Here is a 24,510-nt window from a genome sequence, read left to right on the forward strand (position 1 = left end):
CTGCGCATTTCCAAAAGGTATTACTAATAAGCAAATGATACAGTTTATCTTTTAAAACTAAGTTTTTTTGAGGTGTAAGTTCTTTATGCTTTCTCAACTAAATGTTGAAAAGACACAGTGCAACACAAAATGAGAAGGTTACAGATTTTTTTTTTTCTTTAGATAAGAAAAAAAAGTTGCTCTCCAGAAGATTTTTGAGGGTTGTCAGACTGTTATATTATAAACAACCTTATTAGTCCTTTATAATTACAATAGGTACCTCTGGACAAGATCGAGCAGACATGACAAATGCTTCTGACTTCTTTTTAAATCGAACCTGGAAGGTCATCGCTGAACAAACAGAATGCTATACAACTGGGGCCATAAATTGTGAAAGCTAACAAAAAGGTAAGGTTTTTTGGATATTAAAACTTAAATTTATTCTCTTTTGACTTTTCTGTATAAAATCCAGAAATAAGAGGATGAAATAGTTTAAAAAGGTAAGTAGCTAAAGAAAAAGAAATCCTTAGAAACTTCATTAACACACTTTTTCTTTTGGCAGCTGAACCTGTATTTTAATATTTATTCAATGCCTTTCAAGTATTTGCTTTATTTTACAAATATGTTCTTAAAGATAATTACCTAGTGAGGATTTACCCATCTTTGCATTTACTTTTTTTCAGCATTATGATGAAACTGTGGGCAGTTAAAAAAAAAAACAACCATTCAGTCTCAAATCGATGGGACTTGCTTGCTGTTATCCTCAAATCAAACCGGCAAAACAATAACACACTACTGTGCATTTTTCCCAAGATTTTTATTTTGTTTTAGGATCATTTAACAGTCCTGGTAGTTTTGGATTAAATTTAATTTGTATGGAGATAAACAGTAACTTAAGTGACTGGAACTGGAAACCAATTGATGGATCTCACTTTTAAATCTCGTATTTCAGTTTGGAGGGGAAATGTAAGGATTGAATTAGAAAGCTGTAAACTCCTGACGAGAATTAGTGGTATAAAACAAAAGAAAATGAAACCTTCAGTTATTTTCCTTACAGTTAGGCTGAATGAAATTGTAAATCAACGGAAGATTTGGATAGCACTCAAATCAACAGCTTTACCTAATAAAAGTTCTAACAGAGCACTGAGCATACCATTTGAAACAAATATGAAATAAATATGAAATATGAATGACTTTAAAAAGAACCATATGAGAAGCAAAACAGTAAAATCACCAAAATTCAAGCAAAGAAATTTGAACTGAAATGTATGATGGGCAATTAAGTACCTATTTTGACAATTCTAAGTGGTCAAGTTTTTAAAGTATGACACAGAAACCTTAACCTATCTATATATGAGTGATAAATGAGGCATTTTGTGTCATTACATTCCCATAAATCACTTTCTTTAACTGCTGATGGCTTTTATCAGGTCTAACCTTTTCAAGCTTCTATCAGAGTGCTAACATTTTCAACTTTGACACATACGCAGTTTACAAATTCTGCAGCTGATTAACTCTGGACAGAAGCTCAGTGCCATCATTGTCGTCTTCAAGTTGGGTTACAGCTTCAGTATCTCAAAAACTCACAGGCATCCTTCGTATGCCAGAAAACCTCACTTAATATATTGGCCTGTGTTGCAAAGGATACAAGGTATTTATCCTTTTGAACCAAGTAAATGAGAATATACTTTCAGAATTACTCTTTTACAGAGAGCCTGAAATATGTATGCTTTTCATTATTTTAAAATCAAGTAAATAGTATATTCCAAATAAAGAGATATCAATAATGTGATGATTTTTACATGACATTATGCTTTAAACGAACTTGGGATCAAATCAACTCGATTACACAAAAAAATGTTGTAGTCAAAGTCTCTGAGGTAAAGAATAATAAAAAGTTTAAAAACCCCTGAATATTGCAGTGTATTATATATAGGATATTACAAAATATTGCAACTATAAGCTCATCATGATCAGGGGCCCTTAAATAATTTTGTGGGATACGTTGCTAAAGTTCTCTCTGAACTGTTTTGTAAATTTTAAAGGCTATAAATTGCAAGATCTTGAAACTGTACATTTCAAAGATTCAGTGGCAGCATTACAGCACTTAAAACACGAAATTCATTTAACCATTATAAACTCAGAACACCATAACTGCCACAGCAGAAAAGAAATACAGGAAATAATGCTTTATCATGTATAAGTGAACCCCAAGATTTCGAGGAACACTTGCTTTCTGCAGGAACTAAATTTGAATTACATATTTGCATGACAAACTCAATTTTTGCTACAAATAGCTGATAAAATACTGATAGAAGCCCATCTAGGTGTCCGTCTTTGATAACATTTTAACTTACTGTACTATTCCAACAATCAGAAGCCGGCAATACAGTAGCCTTAGTAGCATCAAGACATAGTAAGAATGGTAGTAAAGCTTTAGTCTAAACACCTGCATTTGCACTACTTTTTTAATTTAAAAATGTGCAGAATGTAATTTAATTCAGATGTATTTCATCTTTTGAAACAAGCAGCGAAACATTGATGGAAATGCATTTACAAGATGTAATTGATCTAGACACTGAAACAAAGCTCAAGTTTAAAGAGATACTGTCTTTAATAATATTAGTCAGACGGAAGAAATTTTCATGTTGGTTGTGTGACCACCAGAAGCCTGGTAGTTCAGATGGTATTAGTTTTGATAAGAGCTAACTAGACATCAGACCTAAATAATGAAACCTGAAGAGACAGGCTTGGACCATGCAAATAGGAATGTCCGCAGAGGCTCTTGTGCAGCTGATTATCTCCTGTTGATGAACAGCACATCTTAGAAAAACAGTGGATGAAGGACAAATTTTTTCAGCGTCACAGCTACAGTCTTGTAATGTCAATATTTAAGGCCTACCGGTGAAAAATTAAAAAGTTCTTTATTTCACTAATTATGTCACACATCAGAGCAGCTGTGCAGTTACACTTTGACAATTCAGATGTAAATCCTGAAGTGTCTGTAAGCATTCAGGACAAAGGCATATTTACCATTTAAAACAAAAGGACATCATTTCTTGATGTTCATATCAAAGACTAGTGATGGATGAGAGCATGTTAATCAAATGACAAACCAGAAGGAGCACAGATGCTTGCTATCGCTTTCCTAAATTAAGATATAAACATTCTAAAATTATACACTCAAATATATACATAAGTTTGAATAACACACTGCGTATGCATGGGAGCTTGGTATGTTCTCAAGTAGACATGCTACAAATACTAACTAGAATAACTGCCAATTTACTTAAGGTCAGAAGAAGCCACATATAGTAAAGAAAATCAAATATTGGCTTTGATCAATTCCAGTTAATTCCTTATGAATTTATATATTCAGAAGCAATATTAGCTTTCTTATATTAAAACTCTCCCAGTAATGAGAGAGAATTATTTAACCTTTTTTTTTGTAATTTGTTTCCTACTGCCTTAGTTATAGGTTTAAATTATGCTTATGTGAAATTACACTTACATCAAATTATAATTGCATAAAATCAATGTAAACATTACTGAAAACAAATATGCAGACTGTTTATGTGGGGTGCAATCTAGCAAGACAAGTGTGGAACTTCAGAACCAAATTTTTATTTTAAGCTTTTACATTTTTGATACTCAAGTAATCTTATTTCAGTGTCTTGCTTTATGTGTACCCAAATTGTATCAAACTAATTATGCATGTTTAACAAGAACTCTTAAACATGGAGAACTTTGCTTACTAAGCATGAGAGTCACAACCGCTGTCAGTGAGACAGCCAAAACTTTGTTCAATTTGTAGATCCACATGCAATGGCAAAGTCCAATGAGGCCCAATGATACTTTCACAGAGTACTTGTCAAATGATGATAATGTCCAACTCCTTGAAATCCACCGTTGCCTTTCCCCTTTAAGCACCTAGTAACTGTAAAGCAGGTCCCTCTGATGCCTATTCCACTACAATTCTGCAACGAGTGAACTTTTTGAAATCCTCAGGAAAGTACGCTGGTCACTCAAGGTCTGAGCAGAGAAAGAAACGCCACTTTGCTAACTGGAGACTATTCATAAAATGTACTTGTTCATACCTTGCTGTAGGTATGAAATCTACAAATAAAGTACTAAAAATGAAAATATACTATAATCCAGAATAACTGCATTTTAAAAAAAAAAATTAGCCCCCCACATACAGGTTTCAAGAATTCACAAGAAGGAACTTTATACAATCTATAGAAAAGTATGTAATTGAACATAAACTGGTGACACTGAGGGGGGAAAAAGGGTATTTGAATTGAAAGTATCCTTGATGTAAAAGATTTTTATTATTGTTGAAATAATTTTTATCTGACCCTTTGAGCAGAAATGCATTCAAAGTCAAGAATTTCATAACGTCTGCTTGAAGTGCAGTGCTTAAAAAATGACGCTGACACCAACAATCATTTTGCTTTGCTACTCAGAGCAAGTAAGAAAGACACATCTGACGATGTGCTTACTGCAACTTACCCAAATACCCTGACTGCCTCCTTTAATGCAAGATTAGTGTCCTAGGAAAGCAGATTCTTGTGCTCTGGCAACACAAATCCTTATTGACAATCACCCAGAATAAACAAAATGTGGGCACTTTCAATATATACTTTTCAGTCTCATCTTCAATCAAGGGAAACTGCTCTCACAGGGGCTCCACAGTGACCCTGTATTACTCTTTGCCTGAGCCAAGATTTCCTAGACACAAGGAATTTGTGCAACTGTGTGTAGATGTGACTGCTGTCCATTAACCAGCCAGCGACTACTGAATCTACTCATTTTATAACTCGGATTTCTCTTACATTGTGCACTAACCTCACCAGCCTCGTGTTTTTATGTGCTTTATTTACTGTGAGTCCTATCTGTAATCAGTTATTGACATTATTTACTTTTTTCCTGTATTAGTACAAATAGTTTTATATCCTATATATAGTAGTTTATAATTTAATATATTAAAGGCTGTTTAAGACAACTAAATTCCTCCACCTCTTGGACCTTTTTTGAAAAATTTACTGGATGCCCAACATATATAATATTCAATAGCATGTGAGAATAATTTTTATGCAACTCTGATAGCTAGAAAGATAGATAACTCAATTATTAGATCATCTATCAAAATATTCAGATGTATAAGAGGCTACTAAAAAGATTGATGACTGAGAAAGTCCACTGATTCTCTAGCCATCATATTCACACATTTGGCTAGACAACATTTTTCGCTGCCTTCACAAGCAAGCTTCATTACCCATCACTCCACTGAAAAGAGTTTATTATGAGGCTGCCATCTTGGCAAGACTATTATTTAGATGATAAATGTTGAGGGAAGAAGTGTGTCTAGATTTTTTTTTTTTAAGATGAGCTTTTTGACAGATAAAACAAACAGCATCTACATTTCTAATTAACTTAAATTTGGCATATACAAATACAGGTCAGTAAAGCTATGATATGGTACTAGATTATCTTCTGTCTGAATCTTGCCCTTAATTTATAAAATGTAAATTAACTAATTAGAAGAAAAGCAGCATTATTTGTGACAAAATGCTGCTTCTACTTCTTCGCTTTGTGACATTTATGATCAACTGTAGTTCTTCATTCTAACTTCTAATAGATGGAAAATTATGGTCGTACTAATTTATTAGGCTTTTAGTATTTCAAACCAAATGAAAACTTGAGATTTCTGAAGGCAAGGAAGTACAACACACTGCAACACGCAGCTAAATTACATACTTGCCAGCTTCACTTCATTTGCAATATTATGCTGTTTACATGTCTGTGTCGTACGAATATAGGTATGAAGGTACCACTTTCAATATTCAAGTACCTGACTCAATGGAAAAACCTCTGTTAGTATTCTGAAAATTTCCTTGAAGTCTCCGTATCCTTCCTGTGCACGATGCATAGTAATAATAATATACTTATGCTTTGTTCCTTAGCACTAAGAGTTAAATTTTGCTTTATACTCCCTACTACCCTCCTTAATTGTCATTTGAAATGGATTAGACTAGCAAATATAGAATTACACAAAGCAAGGGGGAGTTGGTCATTCTTGAGTTTCAGCCCAGCAACTTGACCTTGTTAAATAAAAAATATATGATATCATAGTTTACAGGAAGGGATTCTTTTGGCTTGGGTTTGGTTTGGTTTTAACTATTACTAGGTAGATAAAGACTCAACATTCAGAAATACATTGAAAATGTCAGATGTAAATGTCAATTAAAAATTACATGGAATTCTGAAAGGTAAGGTCTGTGGGGGGTTGACATTCTTTGACATAGCGGAGTGTCTGCAACCAGGCCTTTGGCAAGCATAGCAGGATCTATGCTGTCAGCTCTTATCGTACATAAACTTAGATGCTTGTCTAATCTGAATGAGAAATACCAGGAAAATTGGAGCTGAAGCCTTGCAGTAACGTGGATGGAAGCTGAAAATGCTCTATCTGCACTACATGAGTCTCCTGTGACACAACAGTATTTAAGACAGTAGAGAAAAATAGAAGGAAAAATAATTTAAACAAAGCTACGTAGTGCTTCATTTACTACTTTTTAAGTTGAGAATCTAACAATCTAGCAGTGAAAGAGGCTTAAGAGAATTAAATTATACTGAAAATCCAAATTTCGTGTCCATATTAAAGAAAATAGAAAATATCTAAGTAGAGCAACACATGAAAATACATAATTAATATCAATAATTCAAATGTAAGCATGAATATAGTATGGTCTGTTCTTTCTTTGCTTTGGCAAAAATTAATTTTCATACAAAATAAAACAACCTACAATGCTAGGCCAAACAATTAACATTATTGCAATGCTAGGCATAAGCCATGGTCTCAATGGAAAATGTCTTCATGCTCTGTTACTCAATCATGTTGTTAAAGAGGGGATGACTGGTAAAATCTAAAAACATTACTTTTGAACTAAAGTAAAATATTTTTATTTTTCATAAACTACATGTTGATTTTCATACTGTTAATTTGTCATTAAATAAGAATAATAATCATGTCAAATACTGCTGGAAATAAACTAAATGTATCTAGAACATTTCTGAAGTGCAGAGGTATGCCTATATAAATACGTGAGTGTATGTATATGTGTGAGTGTACACATATAACTGTTTCTCTCGCAGGAGAACACAGAATTTTGCAATCTTCACAAATTAAACTACTGAATCAGTAAACTAGGAGAAAACAGCACTCTTCAGTGCTTTTGATTCTCTTGTCTATAAACAAAAGTATCTTACTCAGCGCTACTGAGGTTAGCAAGTTGGCAGGGCAAATTTTAAAAAAGTAAATTATTTTTGAAGAAACTTATCTATATATTGTTCTAAGTGGCAAAAATAATAATAAACTCTCTCTTCTATCTAATCCATTTTTGTTTAGGATTAATTCATTAATTCAAGTAGACCCAGGAGGGAGAGGGGAAAAAAGAGCAGAGCAAAGCCCAGCATGTGTGAAAATCTACAAGCATTAGATAGCTAAACAAACCCTAAGTCCCTCAGTGTTGCAGTAAGGTCAGAACCTTTCAGCATTGTACCAGTGTGTCAAAATATGTCAACAAACCATCATACGGCAGGAAGAAGAATGACCTTTCAGTTCTTTATGTTTGGGCTGCCAATGAAGCTTTGGATACTGGGTATGCATGAACAGTTTCCCTAGCCACTTGACAAATGCAACTCCCAAGGTTTCCTCCAAGTCAAGTTGTTATACCACTGGCTTTCAACTCACCAGTACAACTTTTTAAACCATTTGCAATTGGAGAATATTGATCTTGTTATAGAACAGACATCCATAAACCCACAACGTAACTCCCTCTTCTCCTACCACCCACAATCAGACAACAATTATTACTTAAACAGCCTTCACAGGAACGTCAAACCATTTTAAACGGCTGAACAGAAAAAAACATGTATTGTTCTGATGTTCTGATTCAACCTTTGCTCACATACGATTCATCCTTACAGTCAACTGCAAATGAATTTGAGCAGAACACTCTTCCCAAAAAAATCCTAACACCACATTGGCTGTGTCTGTGACTGACATACAACCCTTTGCAATGTTTCTGTTTGCATTTATCTGAAATAAACACCTTCTTTTAACCTACAGGACTCTATGATAATTTTAGGATGACAGTTATTTATAAACTGAAGTCTCAAGATCAGACATAATGTATTAATTAACAACACATTTAATCATTAATTTAGGCTTCCAAAAAGCGGGGTTACTATTTTAAAAGTACTTATGGGAAACTTGCTTTTATTTATTCTTTCACAAAAGCAGAAGCATAGGACTAACAACATTTCGAATACAAGCGAATGGTGGAAGGAATTTAGTACAGGGATGACTTACCGTTCTTATTCAAAGAGAAGATGAAATGCTTCTCTTTCACTATGTGAAATTACCTTTAGTTTAATATCAGTGTCAACTGTGACATTTTCTTACGGTCTTCCTCACATATAGTAAAGTTTCTTTAGCTAATAACGGTGTCAAGCTTTCTCCTGGGACTCTCTAGAAATTACATTCCAGAATGTACATATGCCTTAGCTGGGCCCGCAGAAGACATAAAATGTAAATTGCTGTATTTGAGTTTATATCTTCCTACAGCAAGTCACTGACAGTGCACCCACTAATTGCTATTTGAACCGTGTGTTGCTGATCTCGATATGGCTCTCAGAAAGCAGTAGTCATGCCTATCAGCTCTGACTAACAGACTTTTACAGCCAGGACGCCAATTTTTAATTCAAGTTAGAAAAAAATTATACAATTAGACACTGTGGGAAAGAAAGAAGTAGCAGCATTCATTTCAATCCTAAAATAATTTACATGTTCTCAGACCCTGTTTTAGAGCACAATCTGTGCTACTTCCTGTTCATGTTCTTCAAATTACCTTCGGTCACACAGACTATTCAACAGTTTTAACCCTCATGGTTACAAGAAATACACCAATGTGGGCCAGCGAACAATGAGACGTGTGGTATCTACTACACGTGCGCAAAGCAATTACATTTTGCACATGCAGTTGTCTTGTTTGGTGGTAGTGAAGGCTATATCCTGCTCAGTGGATACTTCACACTTTGAAGGAACGAATATACTGGGGGAAGGGATTCTGTAAGTACATGAATCATTTTATACTAAGTTTGTTCAGTATATAAAATAGCTTTTTTCTAAAACATCACTCTCCAAAAGCAGTCTGGGAATATGTAAGGCCAAACTTGCCTACTCCTGTTTCTTTATTATTGAAAATTCTCAATATCTAAACAGCATCTTAAATTACAACTGTGCAAACCCAATGACATGGTACACTTTGTACATTTTTAATGTGAAGCTTAATTTGAAGATGAGGTTGCAGTGCAGCATTGCAACTGAAAATTGCTTAACAATACCATTGATGTATGAGCCATAAAAAACCTTGCTAAGCTGTCCCTGCAGAACTCAGAGTAATAAAAAGGTGTTCTTTTGCACTGAGGTGAACAGACATGGTTGACTGCATCTAGGGAGCTGTTCTGTTAAATGAGAAAGTGCCATTTCTTTCCTGTCAGTACAGACCAATTTAAGACTCTCACAGATTTAGTTAGCACAGAGTACAGGGTTTAATGAAATACACACATAACAGCAAACAAACCACAGCTATGTTCAAATCTTTCAGTCAGATTGTGTGTGGAATTAAACTTCTGTCTGTGACAGATGTGGGAAAAAAACCCTAGAAACTTTTCCAGTCTCACTCGTACTTTTCAGAGAAACAATAAAAAAGCTGTATGGAAAAGGTCTAAAAACCTCTCACCATCACTCCTTTCAAAGTATCTAGACACGTATTTCTATCCACATGTAACAGGTGATGTTGCAAGTTTTCTCTCCGATTTCATTTCGGCTTTAAGATCAACCAACAGATCAGGTTTACAAAACCCTGAACTATCAGCTGAGTGTCATGATACCTCTGCTGCAAACTGATGCTTCTTCTCCAAATGATTCCTCCTTCAAGAGGTAAGGAGACACACAGGTGCAGTGAATTGACTGGGAAGCTGGTTCTCACTGGAGAGATCCCTGCATAGGCTGATTAAATCATACAAAATTGATTCACAGTTTGTGCAGCTACACCTGTGTCTTTTCCGACAAACAGTTTCAGAGAGCAATGAAAGTTAACTGTCTAACCTACTCACAACCTAATCTGTCAACAAGTGTTCACTAACCCAAATGTCATATTAGAAGAAGCTACAATAAATCAGAATTAATTTCAGGAGATGTGGTGATACTGTTAGCTTGGCTGAGCAGTACTAAACTAACAGGATCTGTTCTTTAAAAAAAAACCCAGAGAAATCTACCTAATCATTACATTCTGGATTTAGGGAGTAACAAGTCTCACTAAGGAGACTTCTAGTTTCCTTTATATGAATGTAAAGTCACTGTATTTAAGAATCAACAATTTTTTGTAGTTGTTTTCAATAAGAACAGCTATAACACAAGATTTGGCAAAATCTCAAAACTACTTCCAAAGCAGTCTTATTGACCCACGTCAGTTCAGTCTAACTTTTGCAGAATTAAAGGTACTTGACTAACAGCTCAGTGAGAGATGTTACTCCATTTTTGAAGTTGCAATATTAATTAGTACATGATAAAATTAAAATGAAGTTAGCTATGTCTTTGTTTCCTGATAAAGCCATAAGAGAAGTTTCTTTTGGAAATGCCAGATTCAAATGGTACACGCTATTCTCAAATATTTTTACACATTTCATAACTCAAACCAAAAATGTGGACAGTCATTTTGCTGAGCACAAAAAAAAGACAGAAAGTACAACTTCAACTTTGCAATGGCAATTTTACTGTAAACAACAAATGGATCAGTGCCTTCGTCCTACTTGTCTGCTCAACTTTCACCCCATCTCAACTTAGTATCTTCATGCTCATATTATCTATTTAAAATTCATGTCTTGGAGTTGCTTTTGTCTGACAGATCCCTTCAAACGCATCCTTTCTCCTCAGAAAATATTCAAGCCAGTATATCTAATAGCCTCCTCCCAGCCTGAGCTGCCCCATCTCCTCTTATTTAACCGATGTGCAAGTTCAGCAATGTTTGAGTCACCATCTTTCCTGCCATTCTCACCGTTTGCATTGATATTGTATATACTCAAATTTCTTTGTAAGGCTTGTATACTGGTTATATGTTTCACAAAATTCCTGTAGTACAGTATCTTTATCCAACAACTGACAGTCTTCCTGAGGTTCCCATTACATCAGTTCAAGTCTTCCATGTAACTGCTTTCTGGTATTGTCAAATAAGAGCAGGTCCTTCTCATGTCAATTGAGAAAGTTGCTGCAGAGTATAATTCCAAACTCTGAAGATTCAGTTTCCCTTTTTCCACTGCCTCCTATAGAATCTGCTTTTAAGGTACTTCCCAAGCTAAGACTAGCCATTTTCACCTTGGCGTTTCTCCTATTCAGCTGAAATACTAATGGTCACCAGACTAGCCTCTGATGTTGACACAAGCTGTCTATTTGTTGCACGTGCGCACATTTGTGCCATCTTCTCCACTATCCCTCAGATTTCATTGATGCTCTCTTGTGAACACTGGGCAGACTTCTAAATTTATGCTTTTAAAAATGCTTTATTAAAACTTTCATGTACCTCACTTACTCACTACTTTGCTTAGGGTTCCACCACATACAAAAATGGAATTGGAGATGAAGCATCTTGGTTAGGATTTTTTTTCAAAGAAAACTCCTGTAGGGAGGAGGCTTCTAGTACCATGGAAAGGTATATAAATACATACAACAGCAACTGTTGTAAGAATAAATCAGAACTATTTTAACTGTCTTTAAAAGAAATTTCTTCATACCAATACCATCAACATGTTCAAAAATTCTGTCTGCCTAACTTATTTCCCTCCTTATGTTCCTGCAAATACTTACAGTTTTTAGCTTGAAGACTGTTATTACTGTTTAAAACGTAGAAAACATACAAAAAAAACCCCTTTTATTGAAAAAACCCAATGAAACAGTATTATCCTAGATATAATGAGCAATAAAGCTCTTAATACACAACCCACTTGGCTTGTGAAGATTTTATAACAAATTTGGCACCTTGCAGGTATTACAAAACATTAAAGAAAAATCTTCCTTCAAAGTCAGGTACTAAAAAAATTGACATATAACTTCTGTACCAAAGTAACTTATTCTGTCATCTAACATTATTTTAACATCATCATATATATTTGCTGCATGTTAAAAACTATGTGAACTTTCACAAATATTTCAGCATTCCAATCTGACATACTAATTAATGACATCCAAAATGTCAGATTAGTAACACGTATTTTGTTCACATGCCTTAATACTGAAGTCACTAGTGTTTTCTCAAGTTACTCTAAAAATGCAGTCCTATTTATCTATAAAGAAAAATAGCAGAAACGTACCTGTTCCAGTAGCTCCAAAATTGGTCCTGCAAGTATGCTTGGTGGCTACTTTCATCACCAAATGAGGCTTTGCTTTCAATCCAGTGAATTATGTGTCCTTCAACAGCTAGGGTAACAGCAGAAAATAAAGTGTATTCTGAAAATCAAACTCAACAGCCTGCAAGAATGTGTTTGGGAACATCCTGTCTACCCCCAATCTATGACATAATTCATGCTTGCAACAGAGTTATATATTTGTAAAAATATTTTTCCAATATGCACATAGGACATTTTTCAAAAAAAGTACCAGAAAATATTTTAATGGATAATTATATAAAATTCAGTTTAATTACACCCTGTTCTACACATCTGCATTTATTTTAACACAAACAGAATGCAAGGAAAAAGAGACTAGACTAAGGTGCAACTGCATCCTACTTTCACCCTTACTTTGCTGGAAAGGAGTTGTGAGGTAACGAATTGAAAACGTCTGGTGAATAACACGATCTGTTTTAGCTAAGCTGCTAAAACCAGAAACTTCTCACCAATCCAGAGTGAAAGGTGTGAGAATGGCAAGGAAGTTTATCACAGATATATACCTGCTTCCCTACTTTTGCAAAATCAGTAATGCTTCACCAGAAAGAAGTTAGGAATAAGAAGGCTTATGTGAAAAAACGTTATTTTTAATTTCTTTTTCTTTCAATGCTGTGGAATTTGCTTTGATTCATGTCTTTCCTCATTTCTTGCAAGAGTGAATTTCTACTATTAATAAAATTATATTTTTTGGTAAAGGAAAGTTCTCTCTGAAGTTGATAACCTAATTTTGCAGGAAAGATTACAAGAATCACTCTAAAAGAGCATTCCTTCTTCAAAAAGGTAGTGTGGGGTATCATTATTGAGGTCTTAAAAATGTTTCCTTTATTTTGAGTTCCCTATGATATCCACAGCCAAGATGTCTTAGCCTAAGTTTGAGCTGGGATGAGGTACTCAAGGGGCATGCAGACCCAGAAACACAACGCAGAAAGATTAAAGCAGCTGTAGAGCACACCATTGACCACAGACTAAAATTACTAGGGAAATCTGTGTAAATAACTCATGAAGTCACCACACTAAGGTCTATATGCCACCACTACCCTGCTATCAATTTAACTTATCATAGACTCATAGAACAGTTTGGGTTGGAAGCGTCCTTTAAAGGTCATCTGGTCCAAACCCGCTGTGATGAGCAGGGACATATTCCACTAGATCAGGTCGCTCAGAGCCCCGTCCAACCTGACCTTGAATGTTTGCAGGGATGGGGCATCGACCACCTCTCTGGGCAACCTGGGCCTGTGTTTCACCACCCTCATCATTGTAAAAAATGTCTTCCTTGTTTCTGGTCTAAATCTACCCTCTTTTATTTTAAAACCATTATCCCTTGTCCTATTGCAACAGGCCCTGCTACAAAGTTTGTCCCCAACTTTCTTATAGGCCCCTTACGTGTTTCCCAGTTTCCTTTCTCAAGCATTAAAAAGATTAGCTCCATCTAAATGGAAACTAGAAAAGCAACTAATCAGGCTCCTAAATAGCTGGGATATAATCCTACCTGTTCCTAATGTAAAAGTGAGTATCTTAATACCAAGTATGTATTGTGTGTATTGTAGTCCACACTATTGGGGAATCTTATCGATGTATGTACTATCTGAAGGGCACGCGTTAAGAAGAGGGACACCGGCTCTTTTCAGTGGTGCCCAGTGACAGGACCAGAGGCAATGGGCACAAACTGAAACATGGGAAGATCCCTCTGAACATCAGGAAACACTTTCACTGTGAGGGTGACTGAGCCCTGGCACAGGTTGCCCAGAGAGGTGGTAGAGTCCCCATCCTTGCAGATATTCAAAAGCTGACTGGACATGGTCCTGGGCAACCAGCTCCAGCTAACCCTGCTTGAGCAGATGACCACCAGGGGTCCCTTCCAGCATCGTCATTCTGTGATTCCATAATTCCACAATCTTCCCTGCAAACTTTAGGCGTGATAAAAAACAACATTCCCTCACCCCCTCAAGTCCTTGGTAGCTCCCCAAGACCCTCCACAAATAAGAGGTATGGAAGTGAAGAAGTAAAAATTAATTGAAAATGGTCCAAGTGTGGTTTGACAAAAGTGAATTGCAGATCATTAGGATGCCAAATCTCACTGTTTCAAATATGGACTGGTTCATTTGAAGAGGTACTTTTTATCTTATTAACATCACTACCATTTTTCTTTTTTAGAAAGGTGATTAGGAACGTAAGTATCATGCGGCTAAGGAAAGTCTTAAAAAACTTCTCAGAAGACTCTCATGTACATAGCTGTTTATCTACTGGATAACAGATTATTGTGCTGAAAGGTGGTATCTCAAGCACTTCTGAGTAGTGAGACATTTTATAGTACACACTCAATTCGTTATACCAGTGTACAAATCAGTTATCTCAGTAAGAATTTCCGCTGTTATCAACACAAAGAACAAAAAACTAGTCGCATATCACTTTCACACAGAGCTTTCAGTCTTCTTATTCTCTCTGATAGACAACTGCAGGCATCTACATAGACAGGCGCTGCTTTTTATGGAGGCAAAGCAGAAGTCTTTTGGCATGAAAGTCAATTTACAAAAAGTGATTAATAATTCTTTACACTTGGACATCATGGATGTTTCTTCTTCCATGGCCCAGCCACTAGATCATCTGATTACCTTCTTACATGGCCTCCAGACCAGAAAACTTTGATGAAATTTGACATGACCTTTATACGTGCTTTTACTCCTCGTTTCTTGTTATGCAGGCTTTTAAAAAACAATAAAGAACTGCAGAGTTGTATTTAGGTGCAAAGTGATGGCAAAAGAATAACTGCACAACGACAAACCCTTACGCAATGACTTACAGGTGTAATGGTAATACTCTTAAGTCTGCTTTGAACTGATTGGGTCAAGACGTTTAAGACAATTATAGGTATTTCAGAGGTTGGGGGTTCTTATTGTTGCTTGATTTTCTTTTTTTCTTTTTGTGATAATGAGACAAAAACATGCAGAGACCAAAGAGGAAACACTGGATAATGCTAATGATCAAACTCTGATCAAAACTAGAAGTTCTAAAAATTTTTGGGTAACTACTGTAAAAAGAGACTAATTTGTAATATCCTATAATATCCTTCACTCACATAGCCATAATATTTTAGCATGAGCACTTTACACAAAATAAAATAATAAAAATTCTTTTAAAAGACTTACCCACTGGCACTTCTAAAATAAAATCTGGTGTTTTGTCATAACCCTTTGCACGAAGCTGATCCTCAGCTATACATAGAGAATAAGAACTATTGTTTATAAAACTATTCTATTAAGTAGACAGCAGTATAATTAATTTTATTTTAAATAAGAGTGCAGGAATTATTAATGCAGTCATACATATCTATCTTATGCATGCAGTGCTGTGTCAGATTAAATGAACCTTCGTAGAAAACCTGAAGCATGGATATAAAAATGCTTCTTTGTCATCCCTGCATTTTTATGTCTTCATTATAAACATCATTAATTCAAGCTGTCATACAGTATTTTATAACCCCCAAATATTCAAAATAAAGAGGTATATTCCCTGGCTGAAAGAAGAGTCTCCCCACATTAGGAAGCTGTTAACATTAATCCTACCAACACCACAAATGTAGGTGTATTGTAGCTGCCTTCTTGGTTTTATTTTAAAGTTAGCATATAGTTGTTAAAAAAAGAACAAGAAAATCCTGCTCCTCCAGGAATTTATTAAAGGAGAGAGAAGCCACAATTTTAGTTTATCTTGCATCCAGCATTCTATAGAACTTATCTGATTTCAGGACACAGAAAGATTTAAAAATTCTGTTAACATTAACTCTACAGCTTGATTGCTTACAAATACTAGAGCTGAATATTTCAAGAAACGACGAGTGAGCAAGATAAAGCTGCAAAAGACAAAAGAAGCTTCTTTTAAAAAAAAAAAAAAGCCCAAAGCAAGCCCTTAATATTTTCTAAACTATTGTCCTTGATTTCCGATACCATTACATTGGTATTTCTGAAACACCATTTCTCCATTAGAATTTGGAGTGACCTGGTCATTCAATTCCAGGCATGGCTTTCTGTCTTCACCCAAGCTCAACTAATGGCACTACCTAGTAACAAGCAAGGCTGTGTAGCCCCTTAACACCTACTGGGCTGTTGACATTGTCATGCATCCCATTCGCCTTTCTACATCACCTTTGATTAAAATTAATGGTCCATTCTCACTGTTGGGTAGCTTATTTCCAATCCATTTATCAGGTTAGGACAGTAGTTTCATGGCCAATGTTCAGAACTCAGTTTTAGAATACTTTGTGCATATCCTGAAAGGTCAGCAGTTTGAGTCCAAGTAACATTTTAATGACAAGAAAAACATGCACTCTTAGAAATCAAAGTATTTTAAAAGCACCTAAAGCAAACTTCCCTCCTCTTTCTCACTGAAGAATGTCACTCCAAAGTATTTTTTGTATATAGTGAACTAATACTGAAGGTGGGACAGGAGTAATTTTGGAAAGTTGTAAATTCACTTCAGTGTAAACTGCAATAGCTGTTTATTCTTTTTGATAGCTGTAGTATTTCTTTTGAAATTTGAGAGTATTTCTTCACTTTAAGCACACTATATTCTATACACAAGTCTTTGCGATGCAACACTTCATTTTATCACCCAATCTGCTGTTAAACTTTTCTAGGATTTGGAGACAGACTTGGTTGTTGGCTATTTTTTCAAAGACTGTCAGGTATACAGATAAAAGATTTTTAGATTAACAAGGTTCTAATTTAACAGAACCTATGAATAGAGAGTTTTATGCCATAAGACAAAAATGAATTAATGTTCTAAGTAATCTCTTAATCTTGATGAAAATCAAGAATAATCCAGTTTTCTTCAACTCTATTTAACTGTAATCCGCTCTTAATTGTTTAAAATAGTCTAGAAAAGACAACAGGATGTCCCAGCTGAAACTTTCATTATTTAAGAACACTCAAATGGCAACAGAAAATTCAGACTTCTGTACCACATCTAACAAATGCTAGTATCACAAACTAGGGAAATGTACTTTAGAAAAATCCACTGAAAATCAGGACAGATGTAAAAACATTTCTGAAGGGTCAGCTTGGCAGGTCTCTCAACTGGAGTTTGCATCAGCATTACATTTAATATTCTTCAACAGCCTCTTTTTTCAAGGATGTCTGATTACTTTTAAAATCTTTTGACATAGCTTGAAAAAGAACATGTTTTTTGTTTTAAATCTGTTTCTGAGTGTTTTCACTTAGTTCCTCCTAACAGTTTTATTATGATTAACATTGGAAAATATGTTAAAAACATGTTTATTATTGATGTGAGTTGCCCATCATGTGCAGGAGCATAATTATACATTATTCTTTCTATAAGTATTTTGAAACTTTATAACTTTGGAGAAAGAAAAGAAAAAGCATTACAGAAACTCCTCACAGTCACCACAAACTTCTTTTTTAAACCAAAGCCCCCCCAAAAGAAAAGAAGTTCTGGCTTTTCAGGCCATGTATGTGTCACATTGATCCAGAAGCTACAGAGATAGCATTCTGCACCTTAAAAGATCTTTCAGCTCTTGCATGGATGAAGAGAACAACTTAACAACTGCTTGAAAGCCAGCCCACAGCAGCTTTGACAGTTATATTTATGCATCCTTGGATTTGAAAATTACATTGAAACAGCCCTAGTGAGTAGCTATTCTACAGATTCCCCATTAACTTAGATTTCCAACAAAACTGGAGCTTCATCTGTACCATAACTTCACACTCAATCATAACCATTTAACACATCATTGTTCTTATACTAGCCTCTGGATATAGCAAAGAAACCAAACATTCTTCTGTTGGTGCATGAATGAGCAGCAACTGCAAATTTAAGATTACAGCAGAAAACACCGATCAGATTTCATGATTTATATCCAGGCTACTACTGAGGGACACCACGGTGGGAACCAGAGGAGGATAAGGTTCCAGACAAAGGTCAGTACCTTTCCATTATAGCTAAAAGCTTTTCTAATATATTCATGGCAAAGATATTAAAAAAATAAAGATCTTATACAGAACCTAGAAATTCCCGGCATTTAAGCACGGCAAGTGAAGCTTTAGCCTGTTTTGAGAGAATGCTTCCATTGATCACTTTAATCTCAGGCAAAGTGATAAAGACTTGAGAGCTGTGTTTTTGCTGAAGAGAGGACGTGGTATATGATGTGCTTCTCATGAACAGTGGATTAATAAATTGCAAACCCCATTAGTTTCTATAGGTTTCCAATCAATTTGTGGGTGAACCTGAAGGCGTTACTTCTGATCTGTAGGCCTTGAAAGCTAACTGCTCTAGAAACAGACAAATTACATCCTGGACCTGAAAAGCTATTTCATGCTCCAAGACTATACTGGGGCAATTTATATTCACTGTGTCCTCTGACTGTGTCTTCTTCTCCTGTAATAGGCTCTCTGTTGCCCAGGTGAACACAGCTTATACAAAAAACCTTAGTATTCTTTAAGAATAGGACACTGGAACAGCACGCTAACATGGAAACTGCAAGAATTCTGTTTCTTTAGCCAAGTACAGCAATTTAAGTCATAAGCCGTCTTCAAAACTCGACTGCAGTAACACAGTCTTACTCATAGCCTAACAAAGCCTGAATTTGTTGACCTATAGGAAAAACTGTCAACTCTATTGTTCTCCTGAGGGTTTCTTCAAGCAGTTTTGGAAGGAATTTTTCAGAAAAGAAAGATTTTAGTGTGAGCAATTCAGTAGGATTCATCTTGCAGATACTTGGGAAAAGGGCCTTTTTAAAAAAAAAAAAAAAAATCACACCTAGAACCTTAGAGACATATGCATTGCACAGAAATAATAAATACAACCACTTAGCATATCTTAAATCATTACTAAACAATACTTCAGTATAGATAAAAGGTAAACAATAAATTAAGGTCTCTCATTTATATCTTCCTATTGTAATGAGTTAACCCATTCTAGGTATTTTGATTTGACAGCACAGATTTCTTAGAGCTTTTTTCTAAAGACCAAATTGATGCTTATCCAAGGTCATGAAACATTAAAATTTAAATCTGACCTGTGTACTACAGAAGCTTGCACAAGCCAGATAAAACGATAACCATTGTGTTGAGGATCCATTAGTGAGTCATCTAGTCCATTCCCTTGTATCGTGACAGGATTGATTTCATTACCAGCTTTGATGGACGAGTGTCAAGTCTAGCCTTGAATTTTTCATTGAAGGTGATTCCATAACCTTCCCTGGCAGCTTGTTTTGTACTTACTGTTCCTAGAACTGTTTAGTATTTTAACTCAACATCACATCTGCAATTACAACTTAAGCCTATTACCTCTACCTCTGCTGTTACAGCCAAGTAGGAAAAACCACCTCCTCAAATTTTCAGTGTCATTTGCAAGTCTGTATGCAGTAGTTATTCCTGTCTTTTTTTCATTTTCCTCTAAAACAGAAGAGCACGCTCTGTTCTTTAATCATATGGACAAATCTTTTAAAAATGTTAATACTCTTTCTAATTTATTGAATTTGTTTAAGGTCCCCAAAAACCTTAACTTGAAGCCAGCTTTAGGAGAGGATCTTAGGTTCTGCTAAAACCAGCAAAATTCCCTGATCACACAGATTTAGTACAACACTCAACCATTACCAAAAGACAGCATTTCACTTTGTTATTGTCTCATCACATAAGGAACCTAAGATTTAAGAAGCCATTGTTAAGTTTATTATCACAATAAGAGAAATTATGCTTTAAACACTAATCATTGTTTTAATGGCACTCTCATACAAGAAACTTAGTGCAGGCTAAAAGAAAAAAATGAAAATAACTTCCTAACTAATTAATCCTTAAAACAGCTTTAAATATAGGGATTACGAAAAAAGTGCTTGCATTGATTGGAAGGCAGGGGGCAAAAATTCAGCAGAAACTGCACAGAAAGCTAAATGAGTGAATCCTCTAGCAGTTCTTTAATACATAAAGCATTTTGAAGCTAATATTTCTTATGCTTCCTCCAAAGTCTCATAAGGCCTAGATTATGGCTAATATCTCATGACACCAAAAGTAATACTGCAGCAGATATTAAAGCATTTTTTCAGCTACTTATTATATAAAATATTAATTGCAAGCCTGTGCATGTGCTGTATATATAGGGTATTAGGTAACTGAGTTCCTGCTCAGTTCTAAATCAATAAAAGGTAACATGTACCGCATCAATCATTTTTTACTCTTCCTTTACTACCTAATACAATGAGCGTTGAGGCTTATTTTTTTCTTAAGTAAACAGTCACTGAAATCTTTGAAGTTAAGGATTCACTGGCTAGCCTCTGCTATAGATTCTTACCTATGAAAGAGAGATTTTTTTCCAAGAGCATTTCTCGCAGCAAGACTTCATGCTCATGCCCAATAGCGCTGATAGCTTCACGTTAAGAAATAGAAGATTACTCTGAAAATGAACCAACTTCAGAAAAACATCGTAGGCAAAGTAATTAATGACAAAATTTATTGGCCTTCATCTGCATTTCAGAAGTGATCACTGATCTGAACTCTGAAGTTTTGAAACTCCTTACGGGGATTTTCAGAGGCATTTAGCACTTTGTGAAATCAGACAACTCTATCATCAGCTTACATTTTACAAAATTAAGACCTATTAGATCACACCTATTCAGTATAAATAAGGGTAATGTTTCAATTTTTGCTTTATTCCCCCCCCCAATTTAAAAGAAAGTGTGAGCTTAAAACATGTCATTAAATACCTTTGAAGTTGCTCTTTACTGACCAGTGTAGCAATTCTCTGATTCAGCAAAGAATGAAACAAACCGGTTTTTTAATTATATTCTGAAATTTACAGGCACTACATCCATCTGAAACATCTTACTGTAGTATAACATCCTTCTAACTGATTTTTCAGAAGCATTAACTAACGTCGGGGAAGGATGAAGTAATATTTTATAGAGAAGTCCTTTTCACTGACGGCCTGTTGATGCAATGTGCTATTCTTAGCAATATGTTAAAAAGTCACCACATCAAATATTTTTAATGTAACCTCCTGGAGGTTGAAGTTCTATTCTGGAAGCTTTCAAGAAGAATCTTATGGAATAACATGATAAAGGATCTTGCATTAAAAACAGTAAAGTCCCTAATTCTGTTTAGAATAACTTCTGAAAACTTAAACTACAGATCACCTTAGCATTAGAGTTAATTACTTAATTTATATCAATACTTCATGCTGAACAGCAAAAACCTAATTATAAGGAATAGTTTCATACATATACACACACACAGTTTTTATCAGTTGAAACTATATATTATGTTAAACTCTACTAGCAGTTACACAACAAAAGGGCCAATGAAGAACCACAAAAATGTAAGAAAAATACTGCAAACAGAATTTATAATGCACCATAAGCAGAAACACTTAGACTTAGTCTATAATAATACCTGTTATTGATGGATGGCAATGACCATGGGGCAAAACTTGTAAATAACCTCACAAGCCATTTTCTACTCATGCAATCCAGCAGCCTAGTTTCCCGTAAGCATCTGAACTATTACTGAAAAATAGCCTCTTGGCATTTACAAAGAGGTTGACTTCATACTTCAGTCCATGCATATACAATTAGATAGTTATATTTAAAATCAATATGCAATCCTTCAGAAGACATTATGCTTTTAAAACCTTAACTTTAAATCGATTTTTAACTATTTTATGCACCTCAAAATTAACATCTAATTCAGCAACATAGTTGCAGATAATGCACTTGTGCAGCTTAGTATTAAACTTTTCTGTACCAAAATGGAATTGAAAAACTCTTCATTATTCTCATTGACGCCACTGCATATTCAATAACTTCACCTGAACCAGGATCTGAAGAGGATAGAAAAGACCTTTTTGGAACGCAGGTAAGTTATTCTCAAAAACCATTCCTAATTCTGCATAAGTAGTATTATTACTTTGAAACACAACGCTTTTAAAAGACTATAGCCAGATTGTTCATCAACAAAATATTAACATTTTAGATATGAAAATCAGTGATCAACAACCTTTTAAAAAGTGTAACTTATTAGATTTATGCACTTTCAGAGAGCTGTGACTAATGTTGAAGATAGTCTCAATGAATACTTAAAATTATGATTAAAACCACAAAATACAATTACAGTTAGAACTCTGTCCTGCTGCTGTTAAAGGTAATGGGAGCAGAGCTACTGTAGTAGACATCAGACAAGTATTTCTACTGGAAATAACATATTTTTAAGGGTGACCACCACATGTATCACAACTACAAGCAGTGTTTTTCATGCGTAACTAAACATCGCTGTAGCCCTCCTACCCTGCAACTGTACAGTGAAATAAAAATCTTACCCCAAACTGCACGCAGAGATTTATGCAAGGATTCTCTAGGGCTTGGGAGGTCATTGCCTTGCTAGCCTGCTCAGTGATAGTTGGCCATGATTTTGAAATTGTTTCTTTGATGGCAGGCTGAAACAGAAGAGCTACTAATTCAGGACTTTATTTAAACAGATCTGGGGTCACAGCAATCATTCCTAACAAATTATAATCTTAGTCGGGAATGCTCAGTACTGTGTGGAGTTCTCCCAGTATTCTTACTGGATACTGAGGATCTCTAATTAACCATTTCAACACTACAAAAACCCAACTCCCGTAAAATTTAAGCGACACAGGGTTTTTTCAACAGCTAGCCTAATTTCCTTTAAGAGAAAGAGAAAGTAAAAGAACTGCACTGGAAGGTCAGATACAAGTTTAAAAATACTAATCGGTCAATCGCACCTGAACTGCACTTGAAAACATTCCGATTAAAACTCATATTCATAACTAAGCAATGCCATAATGTTGAACACTGTATTAGTTTAATCACAGAATAGTTGAGATTGGAAGGTATCTCCAGAGATCATCTCGTCCAACTCCACCGCTCAAAGCATGATCAACCAGTCTTAACAGAAAACCAGACATGCATTTCAACTAATCAAAACCAAAGAGGTTTGATCAGGCATATGAACACGTAGCCACCAAACTGACAACTTCCCGTGGTCCATCTGATTTTTGTTCACAGATATATATACACAACAGTATAAGAAAAAGCTCTGCAGTGACCCTCTAGCTGATTGAATGTAAAACAGAGGAGTATGAAACGTGTTTTGTGAAGCAGAACTTTATGTCAGGTTAAAGCTAGACACATCTCTTCCACACAGTCTAAGCTCGTCAATTGTGCACCTAAAATTTTATGGGAAAGGATACTGTTTGATGCAGTCCACCAGTGGTCCATAACAACAGTCATTCACAGTGCACTGCAGACAAATAAGAGAAGTAGTATAGTGATGGGCAACTACAAAACCATTATAGTTAAACAGTATCTTAAAAGCAGTAATTACTTTTCTTCAAAAAGGCTATCAGATGCTGTTCAGATTTAATCACAGAAAACAAAAACTGCATGCTTTTATTCACTATAAAAGCAAGCTATTAAAAAGTGAAATGCTCCCCTCACAAATATTGCATTGCCATTTATGGTGCACCCTGACCTCACTGATAGTTTACGATGACAGTAATTAAATGAGGTTTAAAATCTTTTACTCTGCTAGGCAGATAACAGCATTGCCACAGGAAAAAAAAAAAAAAAAAAGACAAAAAAGATAACTGTGATTAATACCTGATAGACTTGATTTGCTAGAACTCCATCTGGAATCTGAGAAGGGTCCCGCAGCATACTATTTATAAGAGTTTTGGAGGCTAGAGAAATAGAGAATAAAAACATACAAAAAACCCTGTTAGCTCAGTTATGCACTTGGCAGGAAGACAGACATACTTCTATAAGGAAAACATTGACGATGTTGATAATTCTGGAAATTATCCAACCAGCAACTACAAACCTACACATTTGTAGCTTCTTACCCATTTTGATACGATTAACTCTAGAAGCCATGAAACACCAAAGGATTTTATTAGCACAGGATGAAAGCAGGCCCTTGTTTACTTACTCAGTTTCACTGAACAGTTTGTGCTTCAGAAGCATCACGCAGCTCCTAAGGAAACTGCTAAGCCTAAAGAAAAATG

The 24,510-nt window shown here is 35.3% G+C and overlaps 1 protein-coding gene across 8 annotated transcripts in view; it reads right to left on the reverse strand.

The window, feature by feature from the left end:
• CDIN1 (CDAN1 interacting nuclease 1) overlaps positions 1-24,510 on the reverse strand; it is a 127,304-nt gene that overhangs the window by 50,758 nt on the left and 52,036 nt on the right. For 7 of the 8 annotated variants that reach the window (XM_075103231.1, XM_075103232.1, XM_075103236.1 and 4 more), the window contains 5 exons: positions 24,107-24,186; positions 23,698-23,747; positions 20,785-20,852; positions 15,633-15,698; positions 12,412-12,517 (listed from right to left, as the gene is read on the reverse strand). In XM_075103231.1, the coding sequence (XP_074959332.1) occupies positions 12,412-12,517; positions 15,633-15,698; positions 20,785-20,852; positions 23,698-23,747; positions 24,107-24,186 (370 nt within the window). Of the gene's footprint in view, positions 1-2,884; positions 4,012-12,411; positions 12,518-15,632; positions 15,699-20,784; positions 20,853-23,697; positions 23,748-24,106; positions 24,187-24,510 lie in introns of those variants that run through there. The other variant, XM_075103233.1, reaches the window with a different exon arrangement.

This window comes from Phalacrocorax aristotelis, chromosome 9 (assembly GCF_949628215.1).
Source record: "Phalacrocorax aristotelis chromosome 9, bGulAri2.1, whole genome shotgun sequence".
In the NCBI taxonomy this organism is placed as follows: domain Eukaryota; kingdom Metazoa; phylum Chordata; class Aves; order Suliformes; family Phalacrocoracidae; genus Phalacrocorax; species Phalacrocorax aristotelis.